At 38.4% G+C, this 18,022-nt stretch overlaps 1 protein-coding gene across 2 annotated transcripts in view; it reads left to right on the plus strand.

Annotated features, from left to right (window-relative positions):
• The window catches only part of REEP3 (receptor accessory protein 3), a 38,473-nt gene that overhangs the window by 2,487 nt on the left and 17,964 nt on the right, over positions 1-18,022 (plus strand). Inside the window, exons 1-2 of one of the 2 annotated variants that reach the window (XM_050899000.1) lie at positions 11,916-11,938; positions 17,669-17,741. In XM_050899000.1, coding sequence (XP_050754957.1) covers positions 17,682-17,741 — 60 coding nt within the window. In that variant the 5' untranslated portion in view covers positions 11,916-11,938; positions 17,669-17,681. Of the gene's footprint in view, positions 1-11,915; positions 11,939-17,668; positions 17,742-18,022 lie in introns of those variants that run through there. The other variant, XM_050898999.1, reaches the window with a different exon arrangement.

Consider the following 18,022-nt stretch of genomic DNA (forward strand, 5'->3'; position numbering starts at 1 on the left):
GAAAGATGTATACTACCTTTTCCTTAAATGCCATAAGAAAGATGGAAATATTTTTAACCACTACGTAGCTGCTAAGACCTGAGGTTCTCACTTACTTATGTAGTGTTTTAATTTTGGTGTGGTGACTTTGTGTTGTATACGAGAGCTATGGCTATCCTCTGCTGTCTGTAGCAAGTCCAGGAAGCCTTGTTGTTGTGTGTGGGCAGCCATCAGGAATACCTGTTGTCTTGACTGATGATTGGAAGGAGCAGCAGTTATTTTGGCTGCAGCAGAATTCTCCTCTCCTGACTGACCTGCTATTTTTCAGGGCCAGAAGAGCAGCAAAATATTAATTTGTAGGTGTGTCACAGTGCCCTCTGCTGACTTTTGACATGGAGAACTTGTTCTGACGTGCATGTCCCAAGCACACTGACTTCTGATTCAGTTTGAGAGTTTGCAATTTGGGGTTAATCAACTCCACTAAAATAATTTGGTTAAAGCTTTAAGGAACTAGGGTATGGAGCTAGTAGAGAATTAGAATTCTTAATTGCATGTGAATTGTCTTGAAGAGTCGTGCACAGGAAACAGAATGGTTCAAATTCACTGCTCCACGTAATCTTTGGCAAAACTTCGTTTTAATGAAATCTTTTCCCTTTGCTCTATAAATGCCATTATACTTACGCATCTAAACATGTGAAATACCTTGTAGTAATTGCATGTCTTCTCCTTTCTGTCAAGAAGCAGAAGACTTGAAGCACATAATTAAAATATCTTTTCATTTTAAAGCTTTGTGTCTATGGGGTGCTGCTGTAGTGTAAGTATAGGTCGTTATTAGTTCTGAAACACACTGGCTATTGCAACAGTTTTCAGAATGATTACTGCAGGATTTTTCCTTTTTTCACTTCCAAAACCAACAAGAAGATAGTAATTTCTTTCAGAGTCTCAGAAAACTTCTCAAAATGGTACACTGTATCAAGTTCTTAGTCTTTAATGGTGGGAATAGCTTTTTAAATTTGTGGCTGCCCATCTTGTTAACTTCTAATAGAGACTGTGGCTGACTTTTAGTGTGCTTTGATTGCTCATTCTTCTCATTTGTAAGGTCTGAGCAATTGTGTACACATCAGTTGCTGAGACAGTATTTAATAGTAAACACGCTGAGTACTTGTCAGTCACAGCCTGGTATGGATGAGATCAGACTATCCTCTTGTGCCAAGCAAAGATGTGAAGCATCCTAAATACAAAGTAGATGGCCATTTTGTTCTTGCAATCTGTTAAAGCAGGCTGTCTGCTGTAATCTGTTAACTTTATTCCCCTCCTCACTTAAAAATGAAAGTTCTCCCATCTGTGTTGCTTTGCAACAGTCTCTCTACCCTCATGTTCAAGTACATGTTTTGTTTTCAGTAAAGTTGGTCAGCAGTCATGACTGTTGGAAAAGAGTGTTGTTGTGGTCCACGGGAGGATGTATTTGTCTTGGGTACTAGTAGTTACTTTTCTGTCTGCTTGTACTTATAATGCCTGCCTTCCCCACCCCCATTTTAGAGCCTTGCAAGGAGCAAAAGATATACAAGTAAAAGATTCAGCAAGCATTCCTTGGTTCTGATATTAGATTATGGCTGTAACTACATTAAGCTGGACAAAGACTGTTTGGGGCACGCAGGAGGTGACCTGAAGGTAGGTAGTAGTATTAGTCTCTTTCAGCTTTTGCCACTTTACAGATTGGAGCTGTTTCTTCCATGGTAGTTTCCAAGGCATTCTCTTACTCTACCTTTAATACTTTTGTTGTTGTTGTTCCACATTTCCAGATGTCCAGCTGCCCCTAGAAGTACTAGACATCTGAGAATGGGTGGCTGAAGCCATAGCTTCTGTATTGATTGGTTAGTCATCAGGAGTATCTGGCTTAGCACGGTGGTGATGTTTTATGTAACTGTGCATGCTTTGTTTGTAAACCTGGATTGTGGCTTGCTCTTGGAATACAAATTTTTTAATTAAAAGCAATAAGTACAAAAATATTTGCCCTCTTATTTGCTAATCAACATGCTGTCAAACACGTTGTCTTGAAACAACCATAATTCATCAGATGGAATTAAGTAATGATACCACCACATCTGTGTGGAAGGAATAGCTCTATACAGCCTAATCTTCAAGTCAGAAGGGCCATTTGTGGGACAGTTTCTTCAAGTGTTTGTAGCCTGCTCTCCTGGCAGGATGGTTCCAGCTGAAGTATGAAGGATGTTGAGTGCTGTTGGATGCTGAATGCCTTCTGGTATCCTTCCAGTTTAAAGGCCTATAAATTGCTGCTGCACCTGTGGGGAAAAAGGAGTTACTGTCATAGTGTGAGCGACTGAGATGGAGAGATGTGCTGAAATGTCTTTCTCGCCACGGAGCTGCAAAGATTCAGTCACCATGTCTCAGTTATCCTTGGCACTTCATGCTATGCTTAAACAGATCTCACTGGCCTATTGCTAAGAGGGGCCATCCTGCCCTTCACTCTTTCCCCATTCTCCACTTTCCACAGGGTCCAAAAGTTGTGTGGCCACAGGGTGAATCTGGTGGTTTTGTCAACCCAAATGAAAATTAGCATGCTTGAAAGAGGTTAATCTTTTGCTAGTTGCAACAAACTGCACCAGCTCATGCTGCTGTCGTGTAGTTGCTAGATAAGTGCCATGTTGAGAATGAAAAGTTGCAGGACAAAAACAGCATTGTTTTTGGCATCAGCATATTACCAGACTGGTTAAAGCTTACTCTGAAACTACATTTTTCACTTGCACATTGCTGCTTATTCTTTCTTGTAGTGAAACTAGTTCCAGTAATAATGGTGCAGCTGTTCTAATCAAACAAGGTGTCAGATATTTTTAAAGGGTCTTAAATTTTATAGGTTGAAATCTGTAAGCATATGTAAGTCTAGGGATTAAGTGTATTGTCTTCTCTGTGTGAAAGTTTAAAATCATTTACATAATTAAGCAGTGAAATCATCAGAGCATTTCTCTCCAATAGCTCAACTTCTCAGTTAGGCAATCCTAATATGTACAGCAAGTGTCTGCTCAGTAAACTTGACTTGTAATACCTATTCTGTAAGTTAGTGCAATGCAAAATGACTAGCTCTGGCAGTTTGTTAGAAACAAGCGTCCCCACTGCCTGCCTGGCATACCTTTCCTTAAATCAATGTTTGCTACACAGTCTAGATGCTCTTTTCTCTATCGAGTTTATGGGATTGTGTAGGTGCAGAACATGTGTGGTCAGTGTTCACAGCCTGTAGCAGGCGAGTGGACTAAAGCTTGCTCAAAACAGATGGAGCACAACTAGAGGCGTACTGTGGAGTCTGACGTTCTTACTTAATGATCTTGGCATGTATTCTTAAAAAACGTGCTGAAATCCACATCTGTGTTCTATGCCTTGTAGATAAAGAAATACCAAGAACTGCATGGTCTGGCACAAAAGGACGTTTCTAATTAAAACAATCAGCCTCCACTGTTGCATGTTCCACAAACCGATGTCTGTGTCGACTGAGCGTATTTTAGGCTCTTGAGCATTTCTGCAACCTAGATGGAACAGCTTGTCTTTCCTAGTTATTTTGTATGTAGAGCCAGCTCCTGATACGCTTATGTAAGGCTGAGGAAGATCCCAAGCCAAATTCTAATATTTAAAAAAAAAAAAAAGTTGCTTTGGCTCAATAGTTTTAATCCTTGATAAGAAATTATTTAAAAATATATGTAAAAACATGTCTTGCAAAAAACCCTGTTCTGGTGCTTCATGTGTAAAGAAGCTTTCTCTAAGCTTTTTGATCCTTTTTATTCTGCTTTTGAAACTTTGGAATTTCAAAACCTGTACTATTATGTGAAAGTATTAGGTTTTTAGAGAAGAAAATATTACAGCTGAAAACAATACGATCTCTCTGTTGTGAGTCTTTCAAATTTTAAAGACCTGCGAAACTAGACTGTAACTGTTTACTACTGGACAAATGAGATGAGGTGTATAGAGTCTAGGTAGGAAAGATTATTGCAGGCTTTTTGCTGACCAGTCTGACTTTAAACATGACTGGCCTCGGTGGCACTGAATAACCAATCTGATGAGATGCTTTCGAACATAGGGGGAAATAAAACATCTCACAGTGGCTAACTCTGTATTGAGCCTTTTGTCAGCCATCACTGTTACTTTCCAGTTCACTTTATCACTGACAAAATAATAGGGGGTTACTTCTGTTTCTGTTGTGTTTTATAGCTAGTCTGCAAGCATCGGCATGGAAGTGGGTTTAACTGGATGAATGTTTTCCCTGTGTTTATCATCTTTGAAATATTGCTCACATATCCTGAAGACAGTTGGAACTTGTATTTGATGTTGAAAACTAAGTGCAATTTCTTTCAAAAGCCTTTAACCCAGTGTTTAAATGCAAGGATTCCCAAAGCAGAATTTTTTCTGAAGTGAGAAGTCTGACATAATGCTTTACTTTCTTCTGCTAATAAAGCTGTTGGAACTTGCAGTGCTTGAAGGGGAAAATCAGAAAACAGTTTGTGCTTGTGCCTTCCTACCAGTGTCTGGTTTTGTTATTTCCTCCCCCCACCCCGTTTTGTAACTCATTGATCAAAACCATGGAAAGGAGAGTGAGGAAAGTCGTCACTAGCGTAGAGATATCTTGATTAGTTTTGATAGCATAGTAGCATTACCTTAAACTGTAATTACCTTAAACTTAACTTAAAAAAAGTTAATTCTTTGGCTTTGTGTTCTTATTATTCACTTTTGTCTGCTAATCTTTTTTCTCAGACTAGGACTTTGTTCTAGAACACGTGGTTTCCCTTATGTCTAAAAGTATGTCTAGTGTTACTCAGTTGAAGTGTATTTACTGTTAGATTGTTTTAGAAGCCAGAGAAGTTGTTGACCTGTTCACGTTTTTCAGCAGCAAACAGCTTAAAGTTTACTTGGAAGACACTATATCCACAGAAACATAAAATACATGTTTTAAATGACTGCTTTGGCAGTCATTAGTTTGTCATAGATGCAATATAAGCAGTGTTTGTTTTATTATTCTACATATAGAACTTTGAGTGGTAGTTTTTCTTGAATAAAAGTTAACCTTGAATGCTTGAGACAAAATGGAATTTACATTTGTATAAAGAGGATAATGTGAATCAGGCAAATTACCTTTCATTCGCATTTGGCAAGTGTCGTTTCTGAAAAGGCACACTTATATTCCCTCTGTATCTTCTGGTTTCTTAGACTGTTTACGTATTACCAATCAAGCATATTTGTGTTAACAGAGTTCTCTCAAAAATGAACCTTTGGTTAATTAGCATATCTGTTATCTGTTTTTTAAGAACAAAACTTACCCCTCAAACTACTTTATTAATGCATGAGTCTCTAAAGAAAAACCAATAAATGACTGGGGTTCAGAAGGGGGGAGATGAAGGTATGTTTTAGCATGGTATTTTTGACATTAAGTTACTAATACAACTACACGAATAAGTTTGGTAGAGATTCTGCATGTTGTCAGTTCTTGACTTGGTGTCTAACAGCGTATTCACAGAATTCTCTAAGTACTGGTTATAATTGAGGAAACACGTATACTTTGGAACGACAAGTCCAGATGTTATCTTAACAGTATCTGCCAAATACAAATTTCATAGAAGAAACCTTTTCCTATGTACAATGGGGAAGTTTGGTTTTTGAATGCTCTAAGAGGCTTCAGAAATGCTTTTCTGGGTCATAAGATTAACAGAATTGTTTGGACATCAGGGACCTTAAGGCAAAAATTGAGGTGTAAATAACTTCTGATGATCAAAAGCAAAAAACCCAGCTGTCTGGGGAAGAGATAAGACAGGCGAATTTTTACTTCGGGAGTTGGTGTTGTGTGGTTGCACTTTTTTCTTTGCTCAAATTCTTGTCTTTTTGTAGCATTTTCTTAGGAGAGGCAGGACCTTGAGGCTGAGCTGCGACAACACCCTTAGGTTCTAGGATCTGTAACGATTAAGTAGGAGCTTTCTGGGCCTTTGGGTTGTGAACTTCACTTTTCTCTCTAAAATCAGCCAGCCAGATTAATATTCTACATAGTGTGGCCTGTAGCAGTGTTGGACACTTTTTTTCATTTAAAATAAAAATGCAACCCATATGATGAATGTATGGTTACATGCAGTGTGGTTTGTCTTTCACTTACAAATGGCTCAAAAATAAAATGTGGTTTTCCTTGGAACAAGCAGAATCCATTCTTAGTTGGGACCACTCCTATTTTAAATGTTAGTTTCCTATAGCCAGTTATTTTGATGCTGATGGTGCTCCAAAAATGTTGAGAGAAGATACTCTCTTAGAGCAGCAAGCAATGGCATGGTTGTGGATTTTAACTTGTGAGATTCTCCAAAGCTTCCAGCAGACCAGTGTAAGGCAAAAAAGCGAAGCTGACAAGGTAAGAATCCAAGTGGAAATCCATTTTTTTGTTAACGATATGGCATTCTGAGGTATTAGAGGGAATGAGTCTAGACCATAAATGATGGCCGAGGCCAGGATGGGGAAACTCCAGTGCAGTGGCTAGCTTTAAAGCCACTTTCCAAAGCTGAAGAAAGCTTTAGATGCCAAAAATGGTTGAGAATGAGCACAACTTTGTAGTCCTAATTTGAGACAATATAAACTATTTTCCCTCTAATACTGAAAGTAATATTGGAAGTACTAGCTTACTGAACTTCCATAGTTCGAGTGTTGGATACGTCAGGTCACTTTTTCCTTATGCAGCTGCTGAGACAATAGAGAAAATATGCTTGAACACTTTAATACAAAGAATTTCTCCCCATCTCATGCAGTTGAGACTTGGATGTCTATATTGTGCAATTATGCATGGGCTTACCATCGTGACTTCCGTAGCTTGATTGAAGATAATATAACTTAAGGTAAATATGCCCAAGTTAGTGCTAACAAAGAAAAAGCTGGCCTTGGATCCTTTCAGACAACCAAAAATTTCTTTTTCCCATCACTGAAAGAGGTTACTGCCACTTAAAATACTCAGTTATCTTGCTTTGGCACTTAGGTACATTAATGAGTGAGGCTACTTTAAACATTAAGTACAGTTGCTGTAATGAGAATGTATTTTGTTGGGTTTTTTTGGGTTTTATTCTGGAGATGTGTTCATGTATTTTCGACAGCCGTTGTTTTAGTTTGTTTCTATCAACTGCAGAGCTTTTGTCACTTATTATTGCTGTTCTTCAGCTATGCTATCTTACTACTTCTGTTGCAATTTTGTACTGGATAAAAGATCATCTTCATATGCAAATCTGATTCCTACCTGGTCATTTCACCAGGATTGGGATCTTTGAGATCTCCAAGAGCTGAAGCTTTAAGACTGCTAAATGTGTTGAAAAATGTGCAGGAGTTGGCGGTACTGAGATGATAGTATTTGCTTTATTCTTTTATGCTAGCTTTGGCTCTCCAAACATCCATCTATCTTTGCTTGTTTCAAAATTTACTGTGGCACGGAGCAGAGAAACCTTTGAAAAGAAGTGGCCACTGACTTTACATGAGTGAGTTGAAGTTATTGTAATGAACAATTTTTTAGTGTACCAGTTAGATTAAAATGGAAGGGGTTTGCAAGGTCTCTCCTGGATTCTTCTAGAGTATCCTTCATATGAAGGACTTCATATTCTTATACAGAAATTAAGACCTAATTAAAAAATTGTAGGAGATTCCAAAATGATTTTGAAGACACTAGATACAAACCTAAGAGTAGTAAGTAGGTAAGTAAGAGAGCTGGTAACTTTTTTACTTCAATTTATCAGAGCCAAGAAACTAAGTATCAAATGCATATATAACTTTAAACCTCATGACAAAATTAAACACCTCATTCTTGAATTTGTAATGTTCATGTTAATCTTGTTCAGAACTTCATCTGCATTAAATTAGTGATGTCTTTTAGGAGCTCATCAGAAGTATCCTAAATTGAGAGGATGACGTTGCTCATGAAAACTGTATGTGTAGGTTGTAGTACCTCCGAGAGTAGTAAGTGTAAAGAACTTTTTCAAAAACAAGGAAGCTCATAAATGTATTTCTCTGTCAATCACCTTTATTATGTAAACTCTTAAAACATGATCACCTAAAATAGAGTTTGTGCTATGTGACAGTTTCTTTGAACATCCATGTAGGTATCAGCTTTCATCTTTAAACTTAAAAAATATTGTGGTCTTAACTGTGTTCTTGCTCACCTGCTCCATGGAGTAAACTTATTTGTGCATGTACTAAGTAAAAATAGAAAATATCTGCTGAAAACTAGAGTTGGTTTGACCTTTTTTAAAAAAAAGAAAGAAAAATAACACATTAGTCAGTTGGTCTCTTCTAACTGATATCTTTAATCCAGCTGTCAGTCCTTGCTGATCATTAAAAGAAAAGCACAGTTCAGTAGAAGGACACATCTTTGTCTTTGAACAAAGTCGTGCCAGGCTCTCTTAAGAGCTGCGTGAGAAGTAGATGCAGTCATTCCTAATCATTGGCTAGTTCTCAGTGTTCAGTTGTGCTCCTGCCTGATGGCACAGGTGGCTGCTGTGAGGCCACAAATACTTTGCTTCCAGTGGTAAACAGTCATAGCAACAGGTGAAATCAGGGACTATTTAAGGTAGATTTGAAGGAAGATAACTTATTTGAGGTTTAAATAAGTGTGAGCAGCTTTGGAAATTAATACTTCTCTAGCAGGGATGAAATTCTGCTATTGAGCTTGAGGTTAGGAGGTAGGTGAAAGATTTAAGTTCTCTAATAAGGGTTACTCTGTATTGAAGGCCTTCAGTGTTTGCTTTTTATCATGTGGAGCAGCTATAGATGCATCTTGTTTCAGTTCCTCGGTGTGGGTGCTTGGAAGTTATGAGCTCACCTGCTGACTGTTCTGCACATGTGGTTGAGCTTAGTAAGTCTGTAAACAGGAAATAGTATAGGGATAGTCAGGAAGCTATTACAGTAGTGGTCAAACACGTATGTTAAAATAAAGCGATGAATAGGTAAGCATGCAGAGAAGTGACTAAGAGTTTTTATAACAATTTCTGTTCCTGCTACGTTTTCTATTTTGTTTTCCAGTACTAGCTTTTTGGAATTTTCTGTGCTACTGGGTTTGTTGGGCCTTTTGACTGTATGTTTTGAATGAGATTTGAGAGCTGGTGTGTTTTGTCTTTGTTTGTTTTTATGACATTGTGATGGTATCTCCAGGCTTATACCCTTCTGTTTGAATATGCCTAGGCTATCCAGCAGCTCAAGAAAAGTTGGTCAGTCCTGGACACAAGTTTTGGACACCATCTCCAGACATAGGCATAGATTCTTCTAGTGAGATTGATATGCAATAGCTTCTCCCAAGTACTACTGCACTGTATGTGATCTGTACATGAACAAGAGGTGAGTTGTTTCACAGGGTTTATGTACCAGTAATGCCCTGTCAACTGTGAGAGTGACTAGGAGAGCTGTGTTGTTAGAGCCCTGATGCAGCTTGTCCATGTGAAAGACAGTCTCCAGGCTGACTCGTTAGAGAGGGTAGCGTGGATTTTGCTTCGGGAGTTGTTTTTTAGCAGTACCTTGTTCCAGACTGCCACAGGCCCCTGAGAGAGGGCTGCTACAACGCACATGCAGTAGGTTCGTTGCTGGGAGAGTGGGACTCAAGGGACTTGTGTTTGGGGTATATTGCTGGCTGACTGAACTGGCCTAATAGGCTGCAAGCTGTATGTAGGCTGTGAGTTGGAGATTCAAGGTTAATTCTCACTGAAGGAGGTAGAACATCTAATGTGTGTTCAGGTATCAAGTTAATTGTTAATTAAGACCACTCTCTGACCTTTATTGTGTTATGTAGGGTTTTGTAGTAGCAAGTAGAATGAGTAACAGGCAACCTAGAAAATGCTTTGAAAGTTTCTAGTGCTTTCAGCTCTTTTTGAGCATATGAAGAAAACAAATGGGAATTCTTAGGAGGATGCATTTATAGGTGAATTTTGCTTAAGGTAATGGCAGGAAAGGAAAATCCTCATTTGGACTCAAAGAAATTTCTCTGCAGAGAAAATGGATTAAAGGTTTGAATGTTCTCTTGGCATCTAAACCTTGTTTTCTCTGAGAGAAACCTGGTGAGCCTATGCGAATAAGTGATCAATCTTACTGATGTATCTTGCCTGTAAGTACATCAGTATTTCCACACAGATTCCAGTACAGAACATCCCTTACAGAAGATAATTTTTTTGGTGTACTCTTTTTAGACTTCTTTCAAGGTTCAGGCAAGGCTGTTTCCGTGTTGAGAGAACTTGAAGAGTATCTAGCAACAGGTTCCCTATTTTGGAGTAAGTCAATAAAGTAGTATTCCATAAACACGAGTGGATAGGATACCTGTAATGGAGCCTGGAGCTCTGCATTGGAAGAAAGGCTTAATTGTCTCCTATCAGACTGCTTGCAATTATTATACTTAGAACATATTAAATAAATGTTCCTGACATAGGAAAGTCCCACTTTGTAGTGGGACCGGTAGGGAGGTCACTTTTCCCCTTAAAACTTTAAGGTGATTTTTCACTGCTTGAGTAATTGCATTACTTTTGGTTATGTTGTGCTTTGGAAGAATCTGGCAGCTGCTTTGGAGAATTCCAGCTTCCTAAGCTGCAAGGTTAATAGTCATCTTGCTCTGCTCAAGAAAGTGCTTTATTCAGATCTGTCAGTGCTTCTGGGTGTATTCTTTAGCTGTTAAGACTTTTTTCCTATGGCTATTCTCGATATAAGAATGCTATGAAGATTTCAACAGACCTGTTTCTGATTGCATTCCTGCCTTTTGGTAACTGTAATCTGCTAAAGGAGTTGCTGAGTTTAAGGTTTGCTACTGTTAGCAGACATGTTCTTTTAATAGGATTTATATGATTTCCCCTGCTCCTTGCCCAAGGCGGGGGGTGGAAGAAAAAGTAGGATACAATTTGGTGTAAGGTTCAGGAGCTTATCCTCATGCTCGTGTGTCCCTGTAACAGACTAGCATTTTGGTCCAAGTGTATTCTTTGTGATTACTCGAATACATAGTCTTTCAATGTAGCTTGTGATGGTTAGTGTTGCATATCTGACTGTTGTCCAGTAGCAAAATGGAACTAAATTCTGTCAGGTGCTGGAGAGAAAGACTTCATTTAGTGTAGTGTCTTTCAAAAGCACTCAGGACAAAAATGCCAGGGTGAGCTTTTGTTTGTCTGGACATGTAAAAACCTAGGAGATAGCTGGCTTAGTCTAGAACTTACTACCCAGTTGTAACCCTCAGGGGGTGTTGGCGGGCATGACTAAGAGTCTTGCTTTTTCTGTTTAATTGCAGGTTTGTTTTTTTTTTTTTCCTGAATAGGATTCTTACAGATACTCCTTATGCCTTATTTTGAGCATGAGGGTACCACACAGACATGTGTAGCAGTTATAACTTAGTGCATAACTGATTAGCCTTACCACTTTATAGCCAAAAAAAGAGAAAAAATTCCAAACTGCTTATCTTTTGTGGGAGTGGCTTACGAGTATATGAGTAGCATACAGTCTAAGCAAAAATGTTTATGCTTTTCCAGTGTGTGCTGATCGAAATCTCAGTGGACACATAGTTAAGGAGTATGGCCATATCTGCCTTTTTAAAGCCAAGAACAGCCAGCCAAAGACTCGAGCATTGTTATTCAGAGTAGATTTCATTCTGCTATTTAGTTTCCATTAGCAAACTTCCTTTCAAAAGAAATCTTGCTTAAACTAAACTTGCTAACCATAACATGGAATAGTAACTATAGTTCATATAGAAGCAAAGTAATACTAACAATGTCAGACCTGGTTTCTGCATAGATACTGCAGTACAGTTAGGGCTTTCATACCACACAGAGCTGGGAGTCATCTAGGTTACTTCTGGTATCTCCATGGTGTCTGACCAGCTCTTAGAAAAGCTTGTGTGTGTATATGACAGGAATGGAAGATGCTGCTATTATAACTTGCGGGTAAAGAGTAGTGTTGGGAAGGGGAACTGGGCATGGTCAGCAAAGTAGGGAAGTATATCAGGTATTTATATTTGCTTCCATGGTTTTGTGGAGATGGGGAGGATTCTTCTATTCTCCAACCTACCAAATGCTGTCAAGTGATCCTTCAGGGTGTAGGTGCATATTTCCACTGTAGATGCACACATTAGCAAATGTTTTGCTCTGTGTCAGTCTGTGCCAAGATCGTCAGTCTGTCAGTGGGTGGACAAATCGGTGTCATCTCTGTTATCAGACTTGTTAAGGAAAGAGAGCTTAGCAAATGGCATTGTCTCCGAAGTATATCATACTGAACGAGTGTCCTGAATGGGTTTTACTATTAGGGAACACTTGTGGCCCTTGTCTTTCTGCATTTCAGAGGAACAAAAGAATAAAGTACCAAACACTATTCCTTGCTTCGGGCAATTCTTTGGCAATGTGAACAGACTGAAGTCTTAAATGCACTGTTGGTTTAATGGCTTAGTGTTTTGGGAGTCTGGATGCAAGTAGTCTTTCTGAGCAACTTGGTGGCTTTCATTTACGTCTTGGTGGTTTTTAAAAAAAATTTTTTTTTAAACATTAGCTTTAGAGTTGTTTACTGTCCAGGTTAAATATGCTCAGTGCCAGAGCAATGTGTGTACAGGTGACTGATTTTTCAGTTATCAGTCAAATGCAAACTCAGTTGCTTTGCTTCAGAAATGAGTCTTTCAAATAGTTGTGCACTTTAAAGCTATTTAAACTGTAAGACTGTAGATTATGTGATAATACAGGCAGTAGGTTATGTTTGTTTTAATACAGCTATATGGATACACAAATACATTGTTTTATTCAGATTTCAAGGCTTTTTGATACTTTTATTTTGCTTTGTCTTTTGATTTTAATCTCCTAGTATATTTGAGAAACATTTCTCTTTAAATGAGCAACATGTCTGTAGAGGAAGTGGCTGTACCAAAAAAGGAATGCTACATTAGTTGCTGAGTACAGCTGAAAAACTGAAATAGCTAGGCATCCAACTGGCAGTAAAATTAAATTGGTAAGCAGGATTATCCATATATCTACTAGTAAAATAAAGTAAATGACATCACACTCAGCTGAAATCTGTTTCCATCTGTGGAAACTGGCTTTGTTTTTGTCCGCTACATTAATGCAGTGTGCTGATATCCAGTGTGAAATACAAACTGCACTTTTAAAAATAACGTTTAAGCTTTTAAATTCGAAAAGCCTTGGAATAATTTGGCACATCCTTGAAGTGTGTTCTACAGTTACTGTAGAAATACCAGAGGGGGGATGTGCTTATAATGTGTAGCAGTAGGTGTTGCTAACAACGTTGAGATTTTGGGGGGTATTGATGCAAACAGGAAACCTACTAGAAAATGCTGGGCTGTTGTAGCTATCTGTGTCAATGATACTGATTGTGCCCAGGCTCCCTGCTGCTCCTGTTCTATGTGTTTCTGCTTCAGTCAGCTGCAGTGATCTCTCTTTTGCCTATATACTAATCTATCATGTATAGATTGAGGGTAAAAGTGAATTTGCTGACCTTCAACTACACTCACTGGCGACAAGTTGGCTTTTCTACTGTTAAATTGCCTGGTAGCTTTAACTAAGATTGGATGACTTTGCCCGTGCGAAGGTGGTAATGATGCCAGAGTTGGCAGCAGCATCATGCCACACTTAAAATGTCAGCTCTGGCTGTAAGGAGATAAAAACTTCACAATATTTGTTCCTATTATTACTGGCTAAATGTGCTGATGTTTTTCATTTTAGTCCTATCTACCCACTTCTAGTGAACGAGTGGCAGTTTTTCTAACACTTCCATGTTACAGCAGTACTGAACACTAGTAAGTAATGATATATTGTGGTGTTAAGTTTCTTGTTCTTTGGTGTAAAAAGTGATTTCTAGAAGAATTCTTTAAAAGAAAAAAAAGTGAGTACTAAAATGGGGGTTTTTCTGACTCCTGAGTTGACCAGTATTGAGTAACATAAAGATTTGCTAGTTGGGGAAAACCAGCTACCTTTATTGTGTTTGTCTTGTGCTAGTTAGTGTTCTCATTTAACTTGAGGTTGTCTTTAGCTTAGCTTTATGATCTTCTTACTGTTACTGTAATAAGCTTTCTGCTTGAAGATCAGTTATTTCCAAAGCAGTGTTCTCAAAATTCTGTTCTGTCCCAATTCTTGTTTCTACCAGATTTTAGAGGATTACACATTCAGAGGATAAATTGCTGTTTAAATTTAAAAATATGACTTTTTTTAAAAATAGAAGTGGTGCTACTTGACAGTGAAGTGAGTGGAAAAGTATAGACCAAAAATCTGTTAAGTGAAACACTCAAACTGTTTCTCTTTCATATGCTTCATAGCAAGAAACTTACATGTGCAGGCTACTAGTAGCTATTAAAATAACTTTGGACTATTTTTTGAGAATCTGGGAGAGGTGCATAGATGACCAGTAACTGCTGGCATATAATTATGCAGGCGTCTGACAGTTGTTAGTGGTTATGATGTTCAGGAACCTCTTTCGTATCTTTGAACAAATAAATTTCTGCCCTTATAAAGTCTGTGTTATGTTATTAGGATTAACAAGGCTTTCCTTATCTCTGATACTTAATGGTTATAATTTCAGCCAGAAGAACACAGAAAGATGAGAGCCATTAGAGCTGATGGGTTACTGACCAGGGTATTCCACAGGGGCAAAAATGAGAGGAAGAGCTGTTGTCTACAGAATTTCATCCAAATGAAGGGTGCTTGGTCTCATAATACTTCTGTTTCCAGTTCTCCTGTTGTTTGGGTGAAGTGAGCTTTTTAACTAGGAGAAAAGCCTGACAACACAAGTTGGGAATAAAACCATTCAGGGTTTTTTGACTGTTGCTTTTCTTGGCCTTAGGATGAAAGATCTTGGGACTGTAGTAGAGCTGTATTTGGATTGGCTTCTGCAGATTAGTATGCTGAACTGGAATTCAAGTCCAGTACTTGAATTCTGGACTCCTTCAAAAGGCATTTCAACATCTGAAACATGTAGGTAAGCTCTGCTGCAGTGGAGTAGCAGCTTGCCTATACATATTAAAGAGCTTCAGGATCCATCTTCTGTTAACTCCAGTTTAGCATGAATTGTGAAATTCTGAGCATCCAGATCCAGATTTTAAACTGCCGCTATGATACACCAGTTACGCTTTTTCATATCAATAGTGTTTTAAGTGATCTGCAGTGCACCGTCCCTTCCCACTACAGAGGAGTCTGATCTTGTGGAGACCTGCTTGAAGTGCCCTTTAGCTTCTGTGCTGCTATCAGCCATTAACAACTCTGTTGTATGGGTGAAGGCCCAATGTATGCAAAGATTGCAAACGTGCCCCAGAAGATTTGTTCACATCTAGTCTTGTGTTGTGGAAGTGAATGCATCCTAGAAAAGGGCTATACATGATTAACTAGCTTTGACTCTTACTTATAATCAGGTACTAATTCTTTTTATTGTCCTAAATTCAATTAAAACCAATTATTTTTCTTAGAGCCTTCTTTGTTCTCTAAAGGTAAGAAAATATATGGTTCGGTATTTGAGGATTTTTCTTACATTGAGTTTTATAATTTTTAAATTAAATGATGAGGAAAATATATACATATTACACATTCGGGAGAGGATGGGGATGTAGATGTGAGATTTATACATTTGATTGTGTTTGGCTTTGGGCTGCTTAGTGCAAGAAAGATGTTAATTTATTTGAGAAAGTTCAGTGGAGGCCACCAAGATGGTCACAGCATGTGACTTCTGAGGAGAGTCTGAATGGGCTTGTTCAGCCAGAAAAGAGAAGGCTTTGGGGGGACTTATTAGCAATCTTACGTAACTTTTTGGAGGTTATGAGAGCCAAGCTTATTCTCTTGCTGTGCTGCTCAGTCAAGAGAGACAATGGTCATAAACTTCTGGTTCTGACTACATATAACTAAAACTTTGCACTAAGAGGCTCATTAAGCATTGGAACAGGTTGCCCAGAGAGGATGTGAAATCTCTCTTTGGAAGTCTCCAAGACCTGCCTGGCTGAAGCCTTAAGTAGCCTGGTCCAAATCTGATGTTGACCTTGGTTTGAGCAGGAGATTGGACTAGATGACTTTACAAGGCCCTTTCAAAGATGAAGGATTCTGCAGTTATGCTTCCATAATTTTATCCTCCCCCCTCACTTGTGGCATTTATAGCTCAACATGAGTACCTCTGCCAGTATCCCCCGCCCCTGCAACAGGCTTCCTTCCATGGGTGGTAACCATGTGTTTGTCTTGCACTAAAGATGGAAAAACCCTCTCTCTATGGTATCTGTGATGTTGAAGAAAGTATCTCACCTTTGCTGTTAACAATTCCATATTATTTTTTTCACTTATGTACTATATGTTAACTGTTGGAGATGACTTTAGTACTCTAAATTGGCTTCCTACCAAGTAGAAGACTTCTGCCTACATATCAGAGTGGTGCTTGGAAGATGGTGTATATCAGACTGATTGAATTCAAACTTACATGGATGTCTTGTATACTAGGAAAGTGGTAGTCTTTGCAAATAACATCTTGTAGAAGATGAAGGCTCTTGGAGTAGTTGCTTTAAAAAGTAAATTGGGCTACAAGTTCTTAGAATTCTTTCCTGGGTCTAACAGTAAAGTAAAGCTTGGTAGCGTCATGCAGTCTTCTGCAGTGGCTCTGGAGGTAGAACCACTTATTTAAAGCTACCTGACACAACTATAAAACCTTAAAATGTAGTTGATTATTTACTTTGGTAAACTTCAACCATTTGAGTTGAAATCTTGCATGCCAGATCTGTCCCAGGTGGACTCTTATTAAAAAAAACATGTGATGCATCTTTGCCTAACTGTGAGAAGTTAAATTACTTAAGAGTTCTGAACTTGCTTAGAAGATATCCCTACCAGTGTAAACTTCTCCCGTGTAACCATCCTGAGCAAGTTGTAAGTGATGCTGCAGAGATGTAGCCAGACTTTTCTGTAATTGCTGGTTTAGACCAGCTGGAACTAAGGGCAGGCAATTGCTTGACTTTACAAAGTGTAACAAGCTGGTGAAATAGAAGTATGGAGCTCTTGCATTTGTCAAGGAGATGGCAACTACTGCTGTTCAATTTCTCATAAAGAACTGTTCCACTAGGCTGTGGCCAAGATTCTTACTAGAAAATGCTGTGTTGTAACAAAGTTGTGTTAGAGCAGATCTTTTTTTCTATCCTGCTCTCAGCATGGATTGTTTGGCATCCTCTCACCCTGCTCTGCACCTTACTTTTGATGAATTTTAGCAGAAATTGGCTGTCTGAGCAAGACTGGATTAATTCCCACTTGCCTTCATTTCCATGTGTTGCTGTTGCAGAGTTCTAGCAAAAGGAGATGAAATTATGTAACTCATCTTGTTGTCCTAAAATTGCTTTTGAAGAATCTTCTGGTAATCTGATAAAAGTAGATGATTCGGATCACCGGAAACAGTCTTTTGGTATGGACAGACTGCAGGACTGGTTTTACTTGTAGCTGAACCAGAAGAGCTACTAGTTTTACACTATGTATTAGAGGCAGTCTTATGAAACTGTTTGTTGTCTTCAGGGCATACAGCCTTTTCTGTTCATGTTGCTCTATTTTTGTGTATTGCTAAACTTCCTCCAAGCAACCTATAACATTGTAATTTTTTTTTTTCAAGCTAGAGAACGGGATTTTTTTTATTAAGTTGGCTGCATTGCTCTAATGATGTTTTGTCATATACAGTATAATAGATTCTGAAAGCTCTTTTTATTTTCCAATAGGCTGGTGTTTGGGATGCTGTATCCTGCATATTACTCATACAAAGCTGTGAAGACAAAAAATGTGAAGGAATATGTAAGTTGCATTCCTTTTAATTGCTTAATTAAATACCTGTGTTGACATACAACTATGAAATTTTCATTATGCAGTGCAATAAATCATATGAAAGCTTGATTCCACTATTTTAGTATTAGATACAACACCTGTGTGAATCTAGTGATAAGCCTGTGATTTTGTTTGGAGGGCTAAAGTTAAGGTTTCTTGGGCTTTTCATAGACTTTGCTGAAATGTGTCCAACACACTATGCTGTATACTGGTGTTTTTAGGAGGATTTTAAAAATAAACCTTAAAGTGTT

Source organism: Gymnogyps californianus, chromosome 6, assembly GCF_018139145.2.
Source record: "Gymnogyps californianus isolate 813 chromosome 6, ASM1813914v2, whole genome shotgun sequence".
In the NCBI taxonomy this organism is placed as follows: Eukaryota; Metazoa; Chordata; class Aves; order Accipitriformes; family Cathartidae; genus Gymnogyps; species Gymnogyps californianus.